This window comes from Acartia tonsa, chromosome 7 (assembly GCF_053477335.1).
Source record: "Acartia tonsa isolate MP-2025a chromosome 7, ASM5347733v1, whole genome shotgun sequence".
Taxonomy (NCBI): Eukaryota; Metazoa; Arthropoda; class Copepoda; order Calanoida; family Acartiidae; genus Acartia; species Acartia tonsa.
Window position 1 is genome coordinate 34,380,228 of NC_137266.1, and position 24,380 is coordinate 34,404,607.

Below are 24,380 nucleotides of genomic sequence, written 5' to 3' on the forward strand. Positions count from 1 at the left end.
AGGAACCATTTGCTGCTTCGTAATTAATGAAAATGATGATATTTGACAACCAAATAGATTTAAATAACATTAAAGTATTGATTCATAACTTTTTTCACTAACTGATTATTGTTTCTAAAGAACTACAAAAAATACTGTTGTCAGTTAAAGTTTCATTTTGGTTTATAAAAAGTAAATATAAAACAGTAAGGCCTGTTTGTTAAGTGTCAATTTCAAGCAGAAAAGAATTCAAAGAAACATTGCTTTAATGTTTTTTGTAAGTTCTTTAAAAAAAAGTAAATGCTTGTATCTATTTATGTAAGGATTAAATATCTTTGAGTTTAAATAAATCAAAATGTTGGTGTTAGTTTGGATATGACGATTATATCCATAAGTAGCGCAGCAATAACAATGTTTTTGGTGAAGAGAAACTTGTTGCTAATTAAAATAAAACAATTAAGGGGAAAGGGGTTAAATAACTGTATGCACCCACCCCGTGGACCATTTAACCATTTTCATTTGAGTCTTTGAATATCAGCCAATAGCGCTAGAAATGTTAACAATGCCAAGTCGCTATAAAAAAAGCAGAATGCAATTTGCTAGCAGACGAAAAATGTCTCCATTACTTGGGCCAGGTAGTTGTCTGGTTTATACACAATTTATTGTCTTGAAAAACTTACTTAGCCTTAAGAAGTTCATTTGGTAGGACGTTTGAACTCTCTTAATAAAAGGAAAGATTCACTGCATATTAAGAGATATAAGTTTTCCGGAATTTTAATGTAGGGAGTAGATTTGAAATCTGCATCAAATTTTAAGGATTTTTTATAAAATTCATTTTTTGTATAATTCTTTATCTAAAAGCGGAAATGCAAATTAAGTTAATTAATTTTGGCATCCGTGATTGGTGGATTTAAAAAATCTGCGCTCTGATTGGATGTCGTACATCATTCAACCAATTAGAGCGCAGGTAGTTTAAAATCCAACTATCCTATTGGTCAAAATTAATTAACTTAAAATGTATTTCCGCTTTTAGATAAAGAATTATAAAAAAAACGAATTTTATAAAAAATCCTTAAAATTTGATGCAGATTTCAAATCTACTCCCTACATTAAAATTCCGGAAAACTTATATCTCTTACTGCATATATCAAATAAAATGTATTTATTAAATGTGACAGATAGAATGAGAAATTTAAAGGTACATCAGAGCAAGCAGGAAAGCTTCAGATTAAGTGCGTGCACAATGATTTTATAGAGGACGGGAGGAAGGGGGGGGGGTAGCCTTAATTGGAAGTTTCCCAACAATCTTAATTTCTTTTCTCAAAGGTTGAGGTTGGAAAAGTATTCTTTATAATATAACTATTCTATAAAATCTTTTTATATCATTATACATTATTTTATACTGCGCCCCCAACATCTTAAAGAGGTGCGAAAGGATATATAACCATCTTAAGACTTAAGTCTACAAATGAAATAGCCTAAAACCATCCATGGACCTATATGAAGCTTCTCTGTAAAGGAGAACTCATGTTACAGACCAAAAAACCTTACTACTTTATATAATAGATGCAAAAAAGATTATGAGTATCTTTGTGCCTTTCAGTTTTTGTATATGTTAGTACCAAAAGATCTCGCTAACCGTTCGATTTATTTCTTTACCTTTTACTGGGAAGCTTCTTCTAGATTAAGTTTTGAATATTTCTACATAAGCCAAGGACATTTTTGAACCTTTTAAGGAATTGGGACATTTACCTCTCAAGTGTTCGAGCAATCAAAGAAAAACAAAATATACTGTATAAATGATATCAGTGCAATAAAATTATAATTATTATATATTTATTTCCCAGAATCACATGAAACTTCGTAGGTAAAAACTTTACAAGCATCATATTATTCCTTTTCTATCTTGAAATTTTATAAATAATAATAGAAAAGGTTTCACAACGAAGCAGTCGAAAATTCTCTATATTATTGAAACACCCTACTAACCCCCCTAGTTATTTGATCCTACATCATATTTCAAAATATTTTATTCAATATTTTGACCGATAAGCAGTGTCGTGTTCAATTCCCTACACAAAAGGACCTGCTCTAAGTTACACAACTACCCTAAAAGTAACCGTGTCTATCCGTAATGCTTATTAAATAAAGTTCTTACATTGGTTGTTGGTTAACTTATTTAATTTGATACAATTCTATGCTTGCTATTTTGCTAATAGGCTTAACAAAAAAGGGTGCTTTTAGATTTTTTTTAATTTTAGTTTTAACAGGATTCATCCGAAAATTTTAACTTTTAATGGTGTGCATGGTATTACACCATTTCAAATTTATTTGCTATTGTGTTATTCGCGTATTTGACACTACTAGCGGTCTGGATAGAACACCAAATACTTACAAGTTATGTTCACTTACATTACATACCTCATTTAAGCATATTTTTAAGGAAAACATACTTCTTTCTAATTTTATATTACGTCATGACATAAGTTCCCCCCCCCCCCCAATATCTGTAAGGGTTAATCTCATTTTACAAACGTCTATGGTCATTCTAAAAGGTCAAAGATCTGGATGTGTTAGTTAAAATCTCTGTATAAGTTTTATTAGGTTTGTATCGGCTTATACCAATAACGAAATTAATTCGGAAAAAATCACGAAACCTATACGTGTTTTTCAGCTGTCGTTGGGGGGGCAGCACATCGTAAAATTGACGACCTCTCCATTTGCCCCCCAAATATTATTTTAGATTTATTTCGCTTGTTGGTTATACCTTATACCTGGGTTTGTATTAATATTTGCTTTCTTTTAAAAAACCAAGATAAAATAATACATTGTGTGTGCTTTCCCTCAAAATGTCTAGTGAGCACAGAAAACCCCATCCAATCTTTTTTTAAAATTAAAATTAAGGAGTTGTATTTTTTTATGACTCATGTGTTGCTACGCTGTACCATACCTAACCCGATCTAAAGTAAATTAAGGAGTGTAGTTCTGTGCTCTACAAAGCACTTTGAAGGAAATCGCCCATTTGTTTGCATATTACAAATTAGTAACATTAATTTGAGCTTTGTAAACAAGCAACATTAAATTTGTCATATGCAAAAAAACAAAGAAATTTGTCTTACAGTTTTTTTTCTTCAAATTTTTTTTACAAAGAATCTTTTTAAAAGAAATCAACAAAGAAAATAGTTGTGTTTTTATGTTTTGATTATTAAATAATTTAACAAAGACATTAAGTTTTTTTTAAGAAAACGTTTTGTAATAGAATCAAAATAATTTTTCAGAATCTTTAGCAATGCCCCCACCTCCCCCTCCTCCACCCCCTCCCCCGACGGGGCGGCTTGGCGGAGGTCCCCCTCCCCCTCCTCCCCCACCCCCAAGTATGTTGGCTGCCGCAGCTAGCAGTCTAAAGGTAATCATGTGAAGCAGCTTTAAGTGCCTAAGATATGACGTCATACAATAGTAACAAATGAGCTATGATCGGCCAGTATGCATTTTAATTGACCAATGGTAAAATGTATACTGGTTATTTGTATTGTATGACGTTAATCTTTTTTAGACACTTTTAGCTGCTTCTAATCATGTTAATACTGATATAAAATAATAGGATGTTTGTCCTCAAAGTGTGTCTCCAAGGAAGTATAAAATGTTGGTCAAATTACAACTCCCCCCCTAGAGACATCTAGGAAAGTAGCCGCTAGTTACATATAAAGAATTGATCAAAGGAAAAGTGTTAATATGCACAATTTTCCTTATACCCCACTTAATTAGTATAATTATTAACTAAGTTATCCCAAAAATTTGTACAGATTTTAATGAATTCAACTAAGGAAGTGTATATTTTAGTAGCGAAGCTACTATATAATTCATATTAGTTCTCTACCTGCAATATCTAAATTATTGATAATATGATTGTTAGACGGTTTCCCTCAAAGTGCATTATAAAGAACAGAAAACCCCTTCTACGTATTTAAAAAAATGGAAAATAATTTGGGAGTTATTTTTCGTTTATTTGTTTATTACTTTAGGTCAGATTAGGTTATATTTGTTACCTAGTTGTCCTTCAGAGTTAAGGCCGCAGGTATGGCCCTGCAGGATTAGGGCCTCTCACAGGGGTTGGTATAGGAAACACATTATCCATCTCTTAATTTTCAGATGCTTGATGCACTTTAAGGAAAAGCATCGATTATTATATTTGTTTCAAGTTGAAAGTTTAAATTAAATAGATTTGATTTTAGGTAGTTCCCGCGGGGATGCCCGACTCTGCCCTGGATCCAGGCAGGTTGGACCTTATGGCCAGCCTCAAGGGGAATAATGCTAAGAGGCTGCTCAAACCGGTTCCCAGGTAAATCTAGATTTGTAGAAAAAACTTGTGCTATTATACAGAGTACCCTCTTGCGTAGTGTTGGCGTGGAATATACTTGGCCGTATACCGGATATCCAGCTGACTTCTAGTACCGGATATCCGGAATATTAGACTCTGCACTGGATCCTGACAGGTTGGACCTTATAGCCAGCCTCAAGGGAAATAATGCTAAGAGGCTGCTCAAACTAGTTCCCTGGTATTATCCAAATTTTTAGAAAAAAAACACTAAGTACCCTCTTGAGCACTGATACCCCCCATCAATTCAGAGTTAGAAAATCAATATATTTTGACTTAATTATGAATATATATTACTGGTATGGAGGTTTTCTTAATTGCTCTACCGGTCAAAAAATATCATTGTGATGCCTTATTGCAGCTTTTGTTACAGTAAAAACTATGAATGTTATCAATAAAGAAAAACACAATATTTAAAGGTACATTTATTAGTGGCAAATTTTTTTGTCGGAATTTTATGCTTTCAAGTTTTAAATCTCAGAATTTAAAGAAATTTACATAAAATATTGAGGATTAGGATTTCAATTAAGATTAGAGAACGGTTAGATAATAAAATTTATTTTAAAATCTTAAAGATAAAATTTGCACTTTTAAAAGCAAAACTTATCAAATTTGGGTTTGTACTTTATACTCAAAATCAAATATTACTTTTATCTATTAAGAAAATAGCTTATTTTAATGTTTTGTGTTTATATCTTAAATACTTAATGAATCAAAAGCGGCTAAAAAGCAGTCAAACAGTATTTAAATATATAATGTTTGACATTTAATCGACATTTTAATTATACGTTTTAAGTTTTTCGACTTTCTGGCATTGAATAAAAGTAACAAGACTGAGATAATTACGACATACTTAGTTTAACGATTTAATTTTTGATGGAAAGAATAAGCTATCCATTAAATAGGAAAACAGTAAAAGTGTCGAACTATGACGTCAGAAAAAATTAACAATTAACCAATGAGAGGCCGCTATATATTTTACCATAGTGAATACTGGCTTCTTATTGGTTAATTGTTAATTTTTTTCTGGCGTCATAGTTCGACACTTTTACTGTTTTCATGAAATAGATTACAGTGTAATGAAATAATATAATTTGTACAAACGGACATACACAAACTCTATACCAACTGCGCTACTAAAAATGAGAGTATTCTTTTAAGATAAGATGTAAATTATGTGTCACCCAAAAAAAGTTTTAAAATATGTTGAAAATAAAAAGGCCATAACTTTCTATACAATGCATTTGGTTAAAATCTTTATTTTTTAAAGCAGCAATGTTACTCTATGTTTCAAAATATCCACCCGTCTGTCTGTCCATTGGTGCTATTTAGGCTGTTATTGAAGATAGATATATGATAGTTCTTGTGATTATTCTCAATTTATCTGTGTTTCTGTGGTAAAAATGGATTTTCTCAGCTGTTATTAAAGATAAATGTTTAAAATTTTCCATCAATAATCCTTTAAATCTTCTTCTCCGTTTGTTTATTAAATATTGTAACTATGAGTTTCATTATTTATAGATTTTATCATCCGTGTTTTTAACTTATTTGTCAAAAGTGCATAATTTGATAGAAAAATGTTGACATTTTATGATTAGGCCTATTTTTTAAACATGTTTTTTTTCTAGGCGTTGTTCCCTGTTAAACCTAGAATTAATGGATTACCATTTATTTTTGTCTTTTGTCGACTAAATGTAACTACATTAAAGACAAAAATGACATATTATCAAGGCTTGGCAGCCGGACGTCAAACGCAACTGAGCCTCAAATTTAAACCCGTTTATATTTTTTTTTTGAAAGAGGGATTGCCATATTTAAGTCAGGTTTTTTTTTATTTTTTCAGCTGATTTTTTGAAATTCTAAAAGGTTGATATCTTTGGGGCTTACAGGCGGCTGACGCGTGGCTGCCGAGTCCTGCATATTATGAACATGTTGTTGTAGGGGGTCACTATACCTTAAATTCTTTGTCTATCGTGTAACTATTTTAAGATATATGCAAACTTATGGTGATATAGTAACAACGGAAAAATTTAATAGGAGAGTTTATACATAAATTATGTTCCAAATTGAAATTTAAGTAATTTTTACAGTAAATAATATTATAGAAATATGATTTCCAGTATGGCTTCGAAAACGATTGATATCCGCTGGATTAGAACCGGTTCTCAGCCATACTGAAAAATCATGTATAGCTTCGGATTACAGACAATTTTCCGTGAATATTAAATTAGTAATCATAAAACTAATACCAGTTTTTTTTTTAGCCCGGCCCCTTTAGGCTAGCAAAACTGATTTTAATCTCATAATTTATCATTTCAATATCCGCGGAAGCTGTCTATATTACAATGCGATAAACAACTATACTTTTGTTTAAGGAGGGAGAAAAAACATTTTAACATGATAGAATTGTTAAAAGTTGAGGAGAAAAAGAAGCAAGGAGGGATTGGTGTTTCCAAATCAGCTAAATTATTGTCAGAAAAGGTAAATATTAATCAATTTATATTATTCTAGCGACTACGCTCCTAGAGGCCTCTAGGGGCCCTTAAAGTGGAGGGAAAGTCGACCTAAAACTGTTTCTATAGGCGAAGCTACACTGCAAAGGATAATCATATAGGTTCAGCGGTTACAGAGATCCTTTGGTACAGACAGACAACCACATTTAATTTATAGTTACTGAGTTACATAATTAATAAGTTACAATTACAGACATAGTTAATAAGGCAAGCTTTAAAGAACACACTTTGGTATAAAAACAGATTATGTGTGACACCCTGTTTATATAAAGAAAAACAAAACTAGCAACTCTTGTAATTCTTCAAGATTTATTGTGCAATTAAATTGACAAAAATTTTAGAATTGCATTTTTGCCGAATATATTTTTGTAAAAGCGAAGCTTTTCTTCTTTGAGAGTTTGTAAGTCGGATGTCAATTATTGTAAATCTAAGAATGTTAGAATTGATCTCAAACTTTATTGTACCAATAAAAATTATTTGAAAGTATTGCAACTAAAAAATGATTAACAGAAAGTACGTCAGTACATTTTTGACAAATCTTTACCTTATGGGATTTTCATTTTAACTTGATTTCTAAAATAGTGATTCCTAAAAAAATAGGCAGAGCTTGATTAGTTTCACTGTCCGTTTTATTGAGCTTTGCCATATTGGATGATAACAACCTTATCTTGCAATCCACCTTGCAAATTAACCTGAAAAAAGTTGTGCCTAATTTGTAAAAAGAAGACATATCAAAGCACGTTTTCACAGATTTTTATTTGCGCATTTTTTATATCAATTTCTAGCGGCGGTGATACAAAATTTTTATAAAGCTAATATATATACAAGTCAGTAGGGTTGTCGGCAGAAAGAGAGAGAAAGAGAGAGAGAGAGAGAGAGAGAGAGAGAGAGAAAGACTTGACAACGGGCTGACAACGTACTGTTTTCTTATTCGTTGGCTTAATAACTTTGGGGACTTTAGTGAAGTTTGATTGGTTGATTCATTAAGTTGAGTGTTCTAATGTTTTAACCGCTAATTTCAATCTACAATGGTAATTAAGTGTATCATCATTGGGGATGTACATCACTCAATCGGTCATTGTCTTATCCCTTTAGATCCCTGGGTTGCTGGTCTGTCAGTATACCAATAAATATTCATTCTTGTGTATCAACCAGCAAAACAAAAAAACAATAGCAATTTTAACTAATATTAAACTAACGGCTTTGCCCCAAAAGGTAATAAAAAAGTGGTGGTGCAGCACCAATGTTTTGATTAGCTGCATTAGGAAAAAGAATGGAAGAGGGTTTTTTTGTTTTTGGGGGAGTTGGGGGTGTCTCACCCCCAAGAAAATAACCTAAATCACCACAGGACCAGCAGGTATATTCCCTGAAAAGTAGAATCTGATCGGTTCAGTGGTTACCGAGATTTTAAGGGACGGAGAGATGGACGGACAGACGGACGGACAGACAGACATGAAGCTACTTTGTATTATAGATGAATTAGAAGACTGAACAAAAAGTTCAATATTCAAAAAAGAGATAAATAAGGAAGCTTTTTAAAGTCTATAATATAATAAGTTTTGAGAAAGTTTATTTCATTGCACATTGGGGCAAATCAACCAAAAAGGGGATTTAATTATTTAGTACCCTTAAAATCCATCTCACAAAAATTTCATTTTATACTTTTTTGTAGGTAATTTAACAACAAACAAATTTGCTTTTATGTTTTTTCTGTCATTTGAAAGAAACATGGAGATAAAGGTCATTTTATGAAGGTCGATAGAAAATTACCAGATTAACCCCTCCCGAAAATAGCTCCCCCTTACCCTATCCATCTATCTATCCATCTATCTATCCATCTATATATCCATCTATCTATCCATCTATCTATCCATCTATCTATCCATCTATCTATCCATCTATCTATCCATCTATCTATCCATCTATCTATCTATCTATCCATCTATCTATCCATCTATCTATCCATCTATCTATCCATCTATCTATCCATCTATCTATCCATCTATCTATCCATCTATCTATCCATCTATCTATCCATCTATCTATCCATCTATTTATCCATCTTTCTATCCATCTATCTATCCATATATCTATCCATATATCTATCCATTTATCTATCCATCTATCTATCCATCTATCTATCCATCTATCTATCCATCTATCTATCCATCTATCTATCCATCTATCTATCCATCTATCTATCCATCTATCTATCCATCTGTCTATCCATCTATATATCGATCCATCTATCTATCCATCAACTATTCATCTCTTTATCCACCAACTATCAATTTATCCATCCATCAATCTATCCCTCTATCTATCCATCTGTCTATCCATTTACTTATCCATCTATCTATCCATATATCTATTCATCTACCTATCCATCTATCTATCTATCCATCTATCTTTCCATCTATCTATCCATCAACTATCTTGAATTTCGTGTTTAAAATGTCTAATTAGGGGTTTTGGTTATCAGAGCAATATGAGAATTTTTTAGTAGCGCAGCTACCCTATCACTAGCTTTTTGGGAACTTAAAAGTGTAACTATGTCAATTGTAGTCCGATTTTAGTGTTCAAAGAGTCAAATTTGGGGTCATGGAATTCATTTCAGTAGGAGGGGAGGGGATGGTGTAAATGGGGGTGGATGGGGATCCTTATTTTAGCAAGCTACAAGTTTCAATTTATTTTTATGTTTAATAAATCCATTATAAATGTGGGCATGATTTACATAAATTTGTATTAACTAATATCTATATTTATAATGATATTATGATTCTTGTTTACTGTTCATATGAATACTAGCGGCTTCGCCCCTAGCCTCTAGGGGATTTGCTCCAAGAGGTAATTAAACAAGGATGACAACATCCATGAAAGAAGCGAAGCTCTGAAATGGAAGGACAAACAAACATTAACACTTGTGAAGTGTCAGAACTAAATATTAATGCATGTCTATACAAAATTGTAATTAAAACTGATTAAATACATGTTACTGTTTAAGGACATACTGACGTTTTTAGGACTTGATTATAGAGATGCTTCGCTTATAACATTACACCTTATTGAAATAGGAATCAGAATTCAAAAAATCAGATGAATAGGATATTTTTAACATTCATAACCATTATTTGTTGTCAAAAAAGTAAAAATCAGCTAGTTATAAATGGATGTACGGACTTTCTGGTAACGATTATAGAGTTGCTGTGCTTTCTAAGTCGTACCTAACTGTTGTAGAAATCAGTATGAAAAGTTTGAGATCGATAGGACAGTTCTAGCCTGTTTAAGTTAAGTAAAAGAGCTATCTGTACCAGACGTACGGACGGACCGACCCTAATTATAGAAATATGAAAAAATTGAGGAGGATTTTTATTTTTGAAAAAGAGCTTTAAACAACCACAGGACCAGTAGATATATTCCCTGAAGAGTAGAATTCAATCGGTTTAGTGGTTAGCGAGATCTTAAGAGATTGGCGGACAGACAAACAGACATCAAGATACTTTGTATTATATATTAACACCTAGGGATCTAAGGAACAAAACAATAACCGATTAATATGTACATCCCCAATATTGATACATATTTAATAAATTAAATTACAAAATTATTTGTCTGTAGATGACAATTAGTGGTTGAAAAGTTTTGACACTTATCTTAATGAACCAACCAATAAAAAATCAATTAAATTTCCTGAAGTTCTTATACTAACGAATATAAAAACGTTATTATAAAACTTTGAAGGTTGGGGACTAGTGTAATTAACAGTCCCCTCCCTTTCTAAATACAACTGCTGACATTAAACATGAATACCATGTAACTACATAATTTAAAAACAAAGCATTACCAATAGACAGACAGATAGACTACTTGCTAATTCCAATTTAGAATGATTATAAGAACCTCACGTTATTTGCATTTTAACTTTACCTTTCCGCAGTGAGGTAGGGGACATTGGGCTGTTTATAACACTAGTCCCCAAAGTTTTACAGTTGTGTGTTCAAATGTTTTAACTACTAACTTTAATCTACACAAGGGGTAATTTTGTGTATTATCATTGGGGATGTACAACAATTTATTGACCTTTGTCTTATCCCTTTAGATCCCTGATATTTGTAATAATCTATAGAAACGATTATTTAGTTACATTAAAACATCAAACATAAAGAAGTTTAGATTTAGGTTTAGCCCCCCCCCCCTCTCCTTCCCATCATTTAGTGCAATAGAACTTGAAAATATTTATTATTGACTTTAATTCTAAGTCAGAATAAATATTTCCCAATATGTCTATGTTTTTGTGTCTTTTATTTATTTTGACTTTAAAAGTGCATTTAAACGCTTTTTCTTACAAACTTTTTGTGCACTTACGTTCAAAAAACGGACTAAAAACCCCTACGGGGGCGCGGGGGGGTAAGTGAAACCAATACTGGCGATCAAAATATGTCTTTGGGTAATCAAATATCGTTTTTTTAGCCGGCGACACCTGGCGAAAACATGTTTCCTCTTACTGTCTACTTAAAAGTTGATTAAAAATCAAACAAAAAAAAATAAAATCTTGACTTCAACTAGAATTATTTAGGACTAATTTCTTCAATTTGTGTTTTTTTCTTTTATACTGTCAAAATATATGTAATGCATGACTCATCAAAAGTTATTTTGTCTAATTACGTTAATTCTAAGAGATTTTATAATACTTTTAAAATTGTTGGTGAAACACAAAAAGTATGCCTTTTTCTGTAAGAAAATTTTTGCATTTCTTGACTTCCATGCATTAGAATGCTTACTTGAAAAGCGTATTTTTACGATTCCTTTGAAATCTGATGTACATTGGGTATGATAATACTCATAGAATGTTTAAAACTTGATTTGGGGGTGGTGAATTGATGCCCCTTGTTGCCCCTATGTGCATTGTTTACAATTATCTAATTACGTGATCAGAGCTATCCGTTACTGGACGTAAAAACAGACAGACGGACAAACTAAAATATGTATAAATCTATGCTTTGATATATTTTGATATTGAAAAGCCATATATTTCTTTGTGTGTGCGTAATCACATCTTTGAGCGATGAAAAATGTAGAACACGGCGAGAAAACACATTAATTAAATACATTTTTCAATGACGCAATTTATATCTCTGCAAAAATAGATATAGAAACCACATTTAGGGTGGAATAAAATCTAACAACTTTAGATTTTTTTGATAGAAAAGATGGAGTCTTTTCAGGAGGAGAGGGGGGGGGGACATTGGGCTATTTATTACTATAGTCCCTTAAGTTTTATAGTAATGTTTTCTTTTTCGTTAGCTTGACAACTTTGGGGTCTGTTATTGAATTAAGTGTCTAAACGTTTTAACAATAAATCGTAATCTAAAGATGGGGTAATTTTGTGTATTATCATCGGGGATGTGTACATCAATTTATCGGTCATTGTCTAACTCCTTTAGATCCCTGTGTATTTTTATACTTCGAATTATTATATTTCGATAGTGTACAAAATATATTTGTGGTGTTTTTTAGTCCATTACTAAAAAGCATTACAACACAATTATTCATTATTAAAAGCAATCATATTTTTTAGACTCCACAAGAGAGAGTTGCGTGTACTGAGGCGTCAAATATGTTGGCTAATAAACTCAGGTAAAAATATACATTTATTATTGATAGGCGGATAGGAGATTTTAGGCTACAAACATCTCTTAAACAAGAATGAAACGAGATATTCCTTTAATCTTATCTTTACAAGTTATTTGATTTTTGTCCATCTGTCTGTTTATCTGCTAATCTGTCCATCTATCGTGAGGGATCATATTGTTCCTGATTTTCAGGGAGGCTTGTTACTTGTCCTTTAATATTGTTCCCAAATGTTATAGAAATTTCAGCTGTTTTGTAGTACTATATATTTAAAGTAAAAGGAGGATGTGCATAAGGCCCATTTGGGCAGGGGGGGGGGGTTTACTCAAGAACCCTTAGAGCTAGAGGGAGCTAATTTTGGATTTAAGCTTCTATGGGGCCAAAGTTACTTTTAAAATTATCGTCGACCCCCCACCCCCCCCAAAAAATTTTTTTTTTTGGGGGGGGTAAAATTTTTTTTATTGCATTTCTCGCCGAATTAGGCAATTTGGAATCATTTGAGACCATGTTATTTTTTCAAATATTTTTCCCCTAACAAGCAACCCTGCGGGGGGCACTTATGAAGGTATATCTTAAATACAGTATGCTACTCTCTTAGTTTTAGAGATAATTGGATGAAATCTTTTTGATTGTGTCACTAATTACCCCAAGTTTTGGTATCTTTAAAAAAAAACGGCGGCGGGACCGCCGCTCCCGCCGTCCGCCGCCGTTTTCTGTTTTGAAAAAAATAACATGGTCTCAAATGATTCCAAATTGCCCAATTCGGCGAGAAATGCAATAAAAAAAATTTTTTTGGTGGCTGCGGCGGACGGCGGTCCCGCCGCCGTTTTTTTTTAAAGATACCAAAACTTGGGGTAATTAGTGACACAATCAAAAAGATTTCATCCAATTATCTCTAAAACTAAGAGAGTAGCATACTGTATTTAAGATATACCTTCATAAACGAGAATTTGAAAAAAATGACTAAGTCCCCCCCGCAGGGTTGCTTGTTAGGGGAAAAATATTTGAAAAAATAACATGGTCTCAAATGATTCCAAATTGCCTAATTCGGCGAGAAATGCAATAAAAAATTTTTTTTTGATGGCGGCGGAAAACGGCGGCAGACGTCTAGAGCGGCGGTCCTGCCGCCGTTTTTTTTTAAAGATACCAAAACTTGGGGTAATAAGTGACACAATCAAAAAGATTTCAACCAATTATCTCTAAAACTAAGAGAGTAGCATACTGTATTTAAGATATACCTTCATAAATGAGAATTTGAAAAAAGTCCCCCCCGCAGGGTTGCTTGTTAGGGGAAAAATATTTGAAAAAATAACATGGTCTCAAATGATTCCAAATTGCCTAATTCGGCGAGAAATGCAATAAAAAAATTTTACCCCCCCCCCAAAAAAAAAATTTTTTGGGGGGGGTGGGGGGTCGACGATAATTTTAAAAGTAACTTTGGCCCCATAGAAGCTTAAAGTGATCGCGAATTTAATTTTTCAAAATGCATTTTCGTTTACCTTTTTTTATATTTTAAGTAATTTTCAAAGAATTATGCCTTAAAAGTTCAGTTAAGTTAGAAAAAAATCAGTTTAAAATGCGGAGAGTGTTTCCACATGAAAATAATGTTAAAATCTGAGCATCAATTAAACTAAGAGAAAATAAGTTATTTCTTCGCTTGCAGATAAAAACAAAAAAATTGATACTTAGAAAATATTTTTGTAATATATCTCTATTAATATTTGTCTTCGAACTTTCTTTAAAATGTAATGAAAAAGTTTGGTTTATTTTAAAAAATCATTAACCAAATACCGCTTTGTTTATGCAGGTATAGTGACAAAAGAAAAATTGTTTAAATCTCTAGAATCAATAACATTTAAGAATTCATTTGTTTAAAAACCAAAGATCTATTATATTTGCTATAAATTTACAGCATAAAATATAGCAGTCTTTCTATAGTATTTACATAAAAAAAAGCATTTTATCATCGTAAAATAATCTCGTAATGTGTCGAATTTAATTAAATACACACACACACACACACACACACACACACACACACACACATACCTTACCTATCTTGCCACACACACGCACACACACACTATCGTAGTGTAGCACTAACACACACACGCACACACACACTATCGTAGTGTAGCACTAACACACACACGCACTATCGTAGTAAAAAACACACACACACACTATCGTAGTATAACACACACACACACTTAACGCCCCACCCACGAACCCACTTACTACCTAAATAACCAGGGAACTAGAGGCATAAGACAATGGCCGATAAATTAATGGATATTCACAATGAAAATATACACAAATTTACCCATTTTGTAAACAATATTTGGTGGTTTAAACATTTGGACACTCAAAGTAATAAACCAACCAATTAAAATTCTATGAAAGTCCCTAAAGTTAATTAGCCAACTAACAATATGTCATTAACTTTGGGAACTAATGTAATAAAAAGCCAAATATCCATTTCCTCCCTGCATACAATTACGTACAGAAGGGTTAGTTTTAAATGAAAAGATTTAACAATATCCTAATTTATAAAGTTGTAAGCTTTTTTTTATCTGTAGAGAAGGGACCGCTGAAACGATATGGTTCACTTTTACAGTGAAGCTTTTATAGTTTTTGGGAAAGGTTTTAGGCTATTTTATTTTTATCAAAAAAGTCGTTTGTTGGTTTTAAGCTATTTTTCTGCCCTTTTATATCCCTTTGAATATTAGAAAAATATAAATTTAGATTTGGTTTCTTTTTATACATTAAATAATATTTATTTAACAACTAACCCCCCAGGTAAAAATCTGAATGTGTGAGAAAGAAAAACAGAGAGAGAGGGAGAGAGAGAGAGAGAGGGAGAGAGAGAGAGAGAGAGAGAGAGAGAGAGAGAGAGAGAGAGAGAGTGAGAGAGAGAGAGAGAGAGAGAGAGAGAGAGAGAGAGAGAGAGGGGTTATACTCAACAAATGCCTATCTTAGAAATTGCTTATAATAAAAACTTTGGTTCATGGAAAGAATACAAAGGATACAAATACAACAAAACCTGCAAACTTGTTTCCTTTCCATGACCTAAAACTTATAAATTATTTTGTGTTTTAAAGCTTATTTTGAATATCTACTATAAGTAGCCCTCTTTCTGTTTAAGTTAATAAATTATATTTAAGTAATACACACATCCTAAATATAAATTGTTATAATAATGTAACAGGATGTCTGTATGTTTGTCTGTTCTAAAGGATCTTGCTAACAGCTGAACCAGTATGGTTCTCCTTTACAGGGTAGCTCGTCATAAGTTCTTGAAATGTTTATAACTATTTTGGAGGAGAATACCACCACACTCCAAAACGATTTATACATTATACATTAAAAATTTTAATTTTTAAAATTTTAATTTTTTATGGAAGTTTGAAGCTTTTTTAGCAAGTAGTAAATATTGAGATAGGATGAGGATGCTATGTTACAATCGACAACTATAAATCAGCTGACCTTATATCCATATTTGGTAATATCTTTTCGATTATCGATAAAAATCATTTAATCTCCCCGTAAAAAGAAATTATAAACCTTTTTGGTTAGTTTGATATGTATGTAACAAAAGAATTTATTCTACCCTAAATTTGCAAGTAAACCTTAACAAAAAGATTGTTATTTGTCGATTTTGATAGGTTTTAAGATATGTATAATAAAACACAAAATACATCAATGTTTTCAAGGGAATAAATTCGTTTTTTTAAAGTTTGATTTATTTTTAAATGGGAAGTAATTAAGACTTAATTCTCAAAATAGTACTCTTAAAAAACATTAATCAGTGACATATATCAACTTTTTCCCAGCTTCGTGAACACTTTAAATCCAAAATTAGCTCCCTCTAGCTCTAAGGGTTCTCGAGTAACCCCCCCCCCCTGCCCAAATGGGCCTTATGCACATCCTCCTTGATATAAATAATAATTAAAATATTTTAGGCAAGAGATAAAGAGCAGACCAAAACTAGAGTTGAAGCAGAGGACTTCAGCGCCTCGACCAGGTAATTTCAATTATTAAAAAACTAGAGTTGGCTCGATATAATTATCTCCCTATTGGCTAGTTTTCTATATGCATATCTATTTCTCAATAAATCTATTTTCCTCACCCGGCATTACTATCTAAAAGAAAGTAAATATTTAATAATTTAAATGATTTTTAAAAGATTTTTTTAAATTATATTTTTTTCTTTACATTACCATCACCAAAGGGTTAATGATGATGATTACAATTTTAGTTTAATATTTGAACACACAAAATGTCGCCACAATCGAATTCTTTTAAAACATAGTTTTCTTAAATTTATCATATTATAAATTTAAATTTTCTTTTTTATGATTAGAAATTAAATACATCAATATAAGGTAAATAGCAACATGAAATGAAAAAAATGAATTTATTTTTAATAAAGTAAAATAATGGGTCTAATCGTTCTGGGCAATGAGAGTTTATTATGGATTATTGGAGCACTATGAGTTTTAATCATATATTCCTTGGAAAACTTGAGCTCGTTTATAGACATTTATTTCCTATATAGATCTGACATGGATCTTGAAGCAATTAAGCAGGCCGTTTTGTACATGTTAAAAATTGGAAGATTTCATTAAATAAAAGTAATCGCAAATATACTTAGTAAATAATTCTCCATACACAATTATAAAACAGTTATGAAAAACTTTTTAAAGATCTATATAAAGTTCAAGACACCAATTATTCTACTTAAAGAAAGCATAAATGTACCCAGGGCATTTTACTTCTTATGTCAATGAATTGCTTGTTTTATGTCCTTCTATTAGGTCCCTAGTATCCCAAACTTTCTTAGATGGGGGAGGGGGAGTTTTTATCCAGCCGGAAGTATAATTTTATTGGAGTACATGAGAATCTGATGTAACATCCAAGTAATTACATATTGAGTTTTGTATAACTACATGATAGATAGATAATTAAAGGATCCCCTTTTAGATGTTGCTGCTAGTTCAGCTCCTAACAGATGTTCTACAACAGATGAAGATTTAGATGCTCTCTTTGCTGCTATTGACAAGGTAATTCATTTTTTTTTCAATACTGTTATGAACAAATCTCAAATTTTTGTTTTCAGAAACTCTTTATAAAAATGACGTCATACAATACAATTGACCAATGATAGGCTAATACACAGATTAAATTACCAATGGCAGGCCAGTATACAGTTTAATTGACCAATGGTAAGCCAGTTTGACGTCATGTTTTATAGGATTGAAAAAACATTCTCATTGAAAATTATCGGACCGTCAGATTTGTCCCTAGTATCTAAACGAGATTAGTGCAGAGCAAAAAAGCTTCAAACCAACCTAAGCCTACAGCTCTACCCAATTTGACCAGTCATTTCCAAGCATTATCTCAACCAAATGATCATACTGCTTTACTTTAAGCTAGAGGCCTCTAGCGGAAAATAAAGTGTATTTTTTAAATTTACGTCAAGATCAGCTGTTTACCAAAAATATTGTCTCGGGAGCTAGATGGGGTAGGATTTTTGTGATTTCTCTTTGGAATGCGGTGGTAACCTCCCCCAAAATGGTTATAAACCTTCCCAAGATTTATGAGAAGCTACCCTATAAAGGAAAACCATATCTGTTAAGCCGTTAGCTAGATCCTTTGGTACAAACAAACAGACAAACATCCAGATACTTTATGATAATAATGATATAATTTTTAAGGAGATAGAGTTAGATCCTGAATGTGCAGAAGATCTAATGGACATACTTAAGGATAGGGATGTATATAATAGATGATATTAATTTTAAGGAGATAGAGTTAGATCCTGAATGTGCAGAAGATCTAATGGACATACTCGAGGATAGGGATGAGGAAGAAATGAATGAGGAGGAGGTGAGATTTTACTATTTTTGATTGGTGGAAAAATATGTTTTCTTTAAAAGATATAAATAATATAGGACGCGCCCCTACCATATAGGATATATTAATTGAAAGGGGTTGGATCTAGTGAAAGTCAGAAAATATCCTAAAACCAACCCCGTGAATTTATAAAGCTTCACTAAAAAGCCCACCCGATTCGAACCAGCGTATTGCAAGATCTTTATTTTCAGACAAAAAACTTTCCTACTTTATATAAAGGACTAGCAGATGCGCCCCTACCACCTAGGGACCATGTATTTGAAGGGGTTGGGAAGGGTAGAAAATAGCCACAAACCAGACTAGGATATAAACCTTAACATGAAACAGGCTAAAACCATCCAAGGACATGTGTAATGCTTTCTTGAAATGGAAATCTCAATCAGTGCAGTTGTCATTGAATTCTTAAAGTGCAAACAAAAAATCTTACTACTTAATATAAAAGGATAAAAGATTAACATTCCTTGAGCATAAAGTCTTTCTATGTAGGTTAAGCTATCAAATCAGATAGGTATGTCAATTTCTTTTTATGTGATAAAACTTATTATTTAGTTGTTAACTAGGTTAAAAGGTGTAGTTCTTACAACGAGCGTTTTTTTTCTCGCAAATTTCTGTAAAATTTTGTGCAAGCTTCTAGTCAAATGCACTTATTAAAGTCAAACTGTTTTCAATGTTGACCAAAGTTATTGTATAATTAAACCATAATTAAGAACAGTTTGACCTAATAAGCGCGTTTGACTGGAAGCTTGCACATAATTAGAAATTAAATGTTCTAATTGAATTAATTTAAATAAACTCAGATTTATTCAAGAGTTTTTGTTACACTTTTCTTGTTCTTAAATAAACACACTTCTTGTCTATCCTGCAATCCAATCAAATGAACACAAAATCAACAAACAAAAATTCTTTTGTATTTTGTTTCAATGGGCAGCATTACACTTTTTACAGGTCAAAGAACTTATTTTTAATGCTAGAATTATACCAAGCGAGGTATATTACTTAAGTCCCCAAAGTTTTATTTTTTCTATTTTCTTATTGGCTTACTTAACAACTTTTTGGACCTTTATTGAATTTTGATTCGTTGGTTTTCAACCGCTATTTGTAATCTACAGAGGGGGTAATTTTGTGTATTATCATTGTAGATATACATAGAATTATAGGCCAAAGTCTTATCCCTTTAGATCCCTAATCGCCATTAAATACTTAGGTGGTGGGGGGGGGGGGGGAGCGTAGTAACACTAAATTTCAATTGGGGCGGGTTGGTTATTTATGTTTCTATGGCTGATTAAAGTGATTCTACCGAATAGCTTTCCTATTCAAAGTTTCATTCATTTTGTTGTAAAATTGTTTGAGAATTATTGGCAAAATGAGTGAACAGATATTTTAAACAAAAATGTCAACATGCATATAATGTAAAAAATACTGAAAAAGCAAAAAATGTTTTATAAAAAAATGAGGTTTATTCAAGGGTATCTTCTGGATTATATTCAGAAGCCAATTAAAAAAGCAGCCTAGCAGTGCAGTGTTTCTTCTATGAAATATAAATCGTAGTATTATGAACATACAAACAGACACAAAGATTTGGATTTGGTGTGTGTATTAAACGTCAGAGGAATGACGGACTGACGGACAATAAAATGTTTAAACTCAGAGATATCAGCCGTCTATCTTAACAGCAGCTAGAAATAAAACGTTTTATATGAAAGTTTTCTTGATATATTGTTGCTTGGATGTTACACCAGATTATTATGTTCTCTGATAAATTGATGCTCGAAGCTGGCTAAAATAACGACACCCTCATCAAACCACTTTACCTTATCCCCTACTCTCTTACTGGATACACGAGCTGACCAATAAATGAGGTCCCTATTAGCAAGCTTACTTGACGACAAGTTTTCCCCTGTCAATATATCCGTATATATCCTACTATATATCTACTGACCTATAGAGTAATTTTGCTTTCAAAATAGCTGCGCATATTTGAAAAGCTTTCCAGCTGTCAATCATAATGTGGCTATAAATGGGCCATAACATAACAACTTGATACAATCCATCAAACGTAAAAGTAGGTCAATGAATGCACCCGCCCCTAATTTTTAATTTATATAAAAAGATTTTTCTAGCTTTTTTTAAAGATATTTTAAACCATTTTTAAGATTGGCTTCGAAACTGATTAATATAAGCTGGTTTAGAACCGGTTCACAGCTATACTGAAAAAACATGCATATCATCACAGACAATTTTCCACAAATTTTAAAACAAAAACTATTATAAAATTAATACCAGTTTTGTAAGCTCCGAGTTTTAAATCTTTTTTACATTTTAAAATCCGTGGAACGCTGACTATTATAGATGCGATAACACCACCTATAACTGCTCAACAAATCATTATTAAACTAAAACAAGTATCAAATTTACAATAATTTTAGAAAATTTCGGGTACCACTATGATTGACAGACACAAATTTATTTTAATCGGATGCTTGTTAATTCTTTTAGTAGCGATTATTCTCTATAATTCGAAATGACGGTCCATCCATCCTTCTGTAATTAAGAAACGGTAAGCGGGAAACGTGATTTTCTTGGATGCTATTGAAGATAGACGGCTGAAACTTTTTGTGAAGATTCCCTATACTGATGAGCACCTAGTATATTTTATTTTCCTTTTCAGAGAGAAGAATTGGCAGTAATAAAATCTTGTATATACATGCCTGAGGATGATTATCAATTACAGGTTACATTCCATTCAAATTTGATATGTCACATCTACAAATATCAAGGAAGGAGGGGACATTAGGCTGTTTATTACACTAGTCCCAAAAGTTTTGTAATAACATTTTCTTTTTCGTTTGGGACTTTTATTGAATTTTGATTTTTTGGTTCATTAATTTGAGTATCCAAAAGTTTTAACCACTACTTATTTGTTATCTACAAAAGGGGTAATTTTGTGAATCATAATTTATCGACTTTTTAGATCCCAGACAAATATAGTCCTTTAATTCTAATTTCCTGATAATAAGTAAATAATGTTAACCAAATGTATTCCTTAAAACAGAGCTTTTGAATTTTGAAATTTCATTTATAATTTTCTTAAAAAATAGTTATTGACTAAACTAATAAAAAATTGTATTCTTAAAAGAAAAATATATAAAGGCAAAGATAAGCCATGAAATAAAACTTTCATTCCTTCCTAATTCTTTAAACTTTTGATATTGTTTCACTATAGAATATTGCATATGCTTGTTAAGGCCTCTTCTTTTTATTTTATTTTGATACACTACTTGATTTTAACCTTTTTTTTTATTTGATTTAGATTGAAGAACCCGAGGTTGAAGAGGAAGATGCTGAAATGAAGGAAACATTTATTTTATGCATTTTTTCCCATGAAATAACATGGCTCGGCAGCCGCGACTAACCCTTATATTTAAAGCCATTTGGGTGATTTGTAACCCTTTTTGAAATAGAGTTTGCCATATTTGGCTAATCTTAAAATTTTCAGCTGATTTTTAAAATAGTAAATGGTTGATTTCTCTGAGGCTTGCAGGCGGCTGACGTGCGGCTGCCGATCCCTGAAAAAAAGTACCTCTGCAATCTGACATTTTAGATGAACTTATAGATTAGCTATGCCTTATGAATCGTCAGAAAAAGAGACAATAGACAATTAAGTTTTTTAAAGATCCCAATAATGTAAAAGAACCTTACTTGCGTCATAACGCACTGAAAAGTTTCTCTTTTATGCAAAAGAAATACAGGATGTGTAAGATCACAATTCGTGTAAAATTTGAATGTACAAGCGTGTATATTGAGATAAAAAAAAGAATTTTGTTTTGTCCATTTATCACAAAAATATTTTGAAAATTATGCAAGGACTGTGACCCGTAAATTTTTCTGTAGCATTTCTAAATTATTCAAACTCTCTTTAAAAAATACAAATGCATCGTTTTTTTCCAGACATACATTTTTTTGTAAGCAGTAGTTTGAAAATGCATCTTGGGGCGAATTTTACTTAATTTGACAAAAGATTAAGAAGAACTAATTTGTTTTAGTTTTAAAATTCATGAATTTTTAAAATCAGGCAGATTAAAAAATATACTTACAATAATCCTTATATAAAAGTAACAGGATCAGGGGCGTCCAAGCTTTTTTATTTGGGGGGGGGGGGGGTAATCTTGATTTCATAGAGGCATTTTTTTTTATTTGTGGGGGGGGGGGGGTTAAAAATTGAAAATCAAAAATTTTGGGGGGCACCCCTAAATTCATTTGGGAGGGGGGGGGGGGGTAATCACCCCTTTACCCCCCCCCCCTTGGACGTCTATGAACAGGATGTCTTTTTTTGTTTAGCTAAGAATATAGCTAACCGATGGACTGAAGTGGTTCCCCCTTACAATGAAGTTCTTATAGGGTCAGAAAGAAGGTTTATATCTTTCTCTCCCACAAAAAATAAACTGTTTTAGGGAAGGGGTGGGGCAAGTCGGACCAAAAGTTTAAATTTTTGAGTATTTTTTTTCTAGGAGGGGTTTCTTTTGGGAGGGTGGAGGCCTATGAGATGCTACACTCTATGAAATAAACACCATATCGGTTATGCTGTTAGATAGATAATTCGCTATAAACACATATACAGACACACAAAGACATCCTGTTACTTTTATATAAGGATACTTAAGGTACGAATTTAGGAAATAAGACTCCAGTAGACATTTTGTACTAGATATTTTTATATTGTCACTTGAAAATTTTTTTTTGTTTAAATCCGAAAAACTTTTTGCTCGGTTGACCCTGCCAGTTTTGCTGGTATCCTGTACCTGCCAGGATGGAGATATCAAAAAATTCTAACTAATGTGTTATACCCAAACTCCACCGCTAAGGGTTAAAAATAATAATCAACAAATTTCTTTTTTTTTTGTTCTTGTAATAATTTACCTAATATGTTGGTAGTTTATTTTTTAAGGCACTGCTTCAGAACAATAATTTTAAATTTAAAAATGAGACTTAATTCAGTCAGATAGTGAGTCAAATTATCGTCCGTTTTGTGGGTGTGTTAATTTTGTTAAATTAGGGCAGACTTCCTGGATTTAAGAAATGCGCGGAATCCAAAATATCTTCTCTGCAAAATACAAGAAAAATACATGTTCAGAGAAACATAGCTTAAAAATGTTATCCTTATAATAAAGTAACAGGATCACTGTGTGTCGGTCTGTCTAACCGACAGGTCCTGGGAAGGTTTATAACTTTTTCGGGAAAGGGCACCACCACTTCCCAGGAGAAATGCCCCTAGCAAAAATGACCCCCCGCCCCCATCCCCCCCAAAAATGATTTCAGCTTTTAAAAACTACAATTGAAAGTTGGAGCCCACTTCGTCCCTCCCCCCTAAAAGGCCTCTAGCTGCTAGTAATTTATAAACCAGAGAAGTTTTTTGGTATGAAATAGTCTTTTTTAATTCGTTGCTATTGGACTTTTGTGGGGGGGGGGGGGGGAAGTGGTGGGGGGCAATAATTTCCCCCCATAAAAAAAATTCACTCACAGGGTATAAATTTTGCCATGCGTTTGCAGATTTAATATTTTATTGGTGCTGATATTATAGAAAAGTTTTGCACCTAGAAAAAAAGAGGCTTAACAAGCTTTCACAGAGGATTATACACGCCTCCTACAACAATATATTGAAAATTCATTTTAAATTAAATACACTAAGGATAATTTTATCCATAAAAAACTCATTAATAACAAGTTTAAGTATCCTTATGTAAAAGTAATTTATCCGGATGTCTATGTGTTTGTCTGTCCCTGAGGCTGCTGAACCGATATAATTCTCCTTTACAGTGTAGCTTCATATTGGTCCTGGTAAGGTTTATAACGTCTTTTATCGAAGGGTACCACCACCCTCCCAAGAGATATAGTCCCTAGAAAAAAATGATAACACCGCAAATGTTTTTAATAAACAAAAAACAGTTGTGGTACTATGGTAAGCCGAA

The 24,380-nt window shown here is 32.3% G+C and overlaps 1 protein-coding gene across 1 annotated transcript in view; it reads left to right on the forward strand.

Annotated features, from left to right (window-relative positions):
* Window positions 1-3,261: 3,261 nt before the first annotated feature.
* LOC145323642 (uncharacterized) overlaps window positions 3,262-24,380 on the forward strand; it is a 45,695-nt gene continuing 24,576 nt past the window's right edge. Inside the window, exons 1-3 of the mRNA XM_080166046.1 lie at window positions 3,262-3,385; window positions 4,212-4,318; window positions 6,730-6,835. Coding sequence (XP_080022172.1) covers window positions 3,269-3,385; window positions 4,212-4,318; window positions 6,730-6,835 — 330 coding nt within the window. The 5' untranslated portion in view covers window positions 3,262-3,268. The remainder of the gene's footprint in view (window positions 3,386-4,211; window positions 4,319-6,729; window positions 6,836-24,380) is intronic.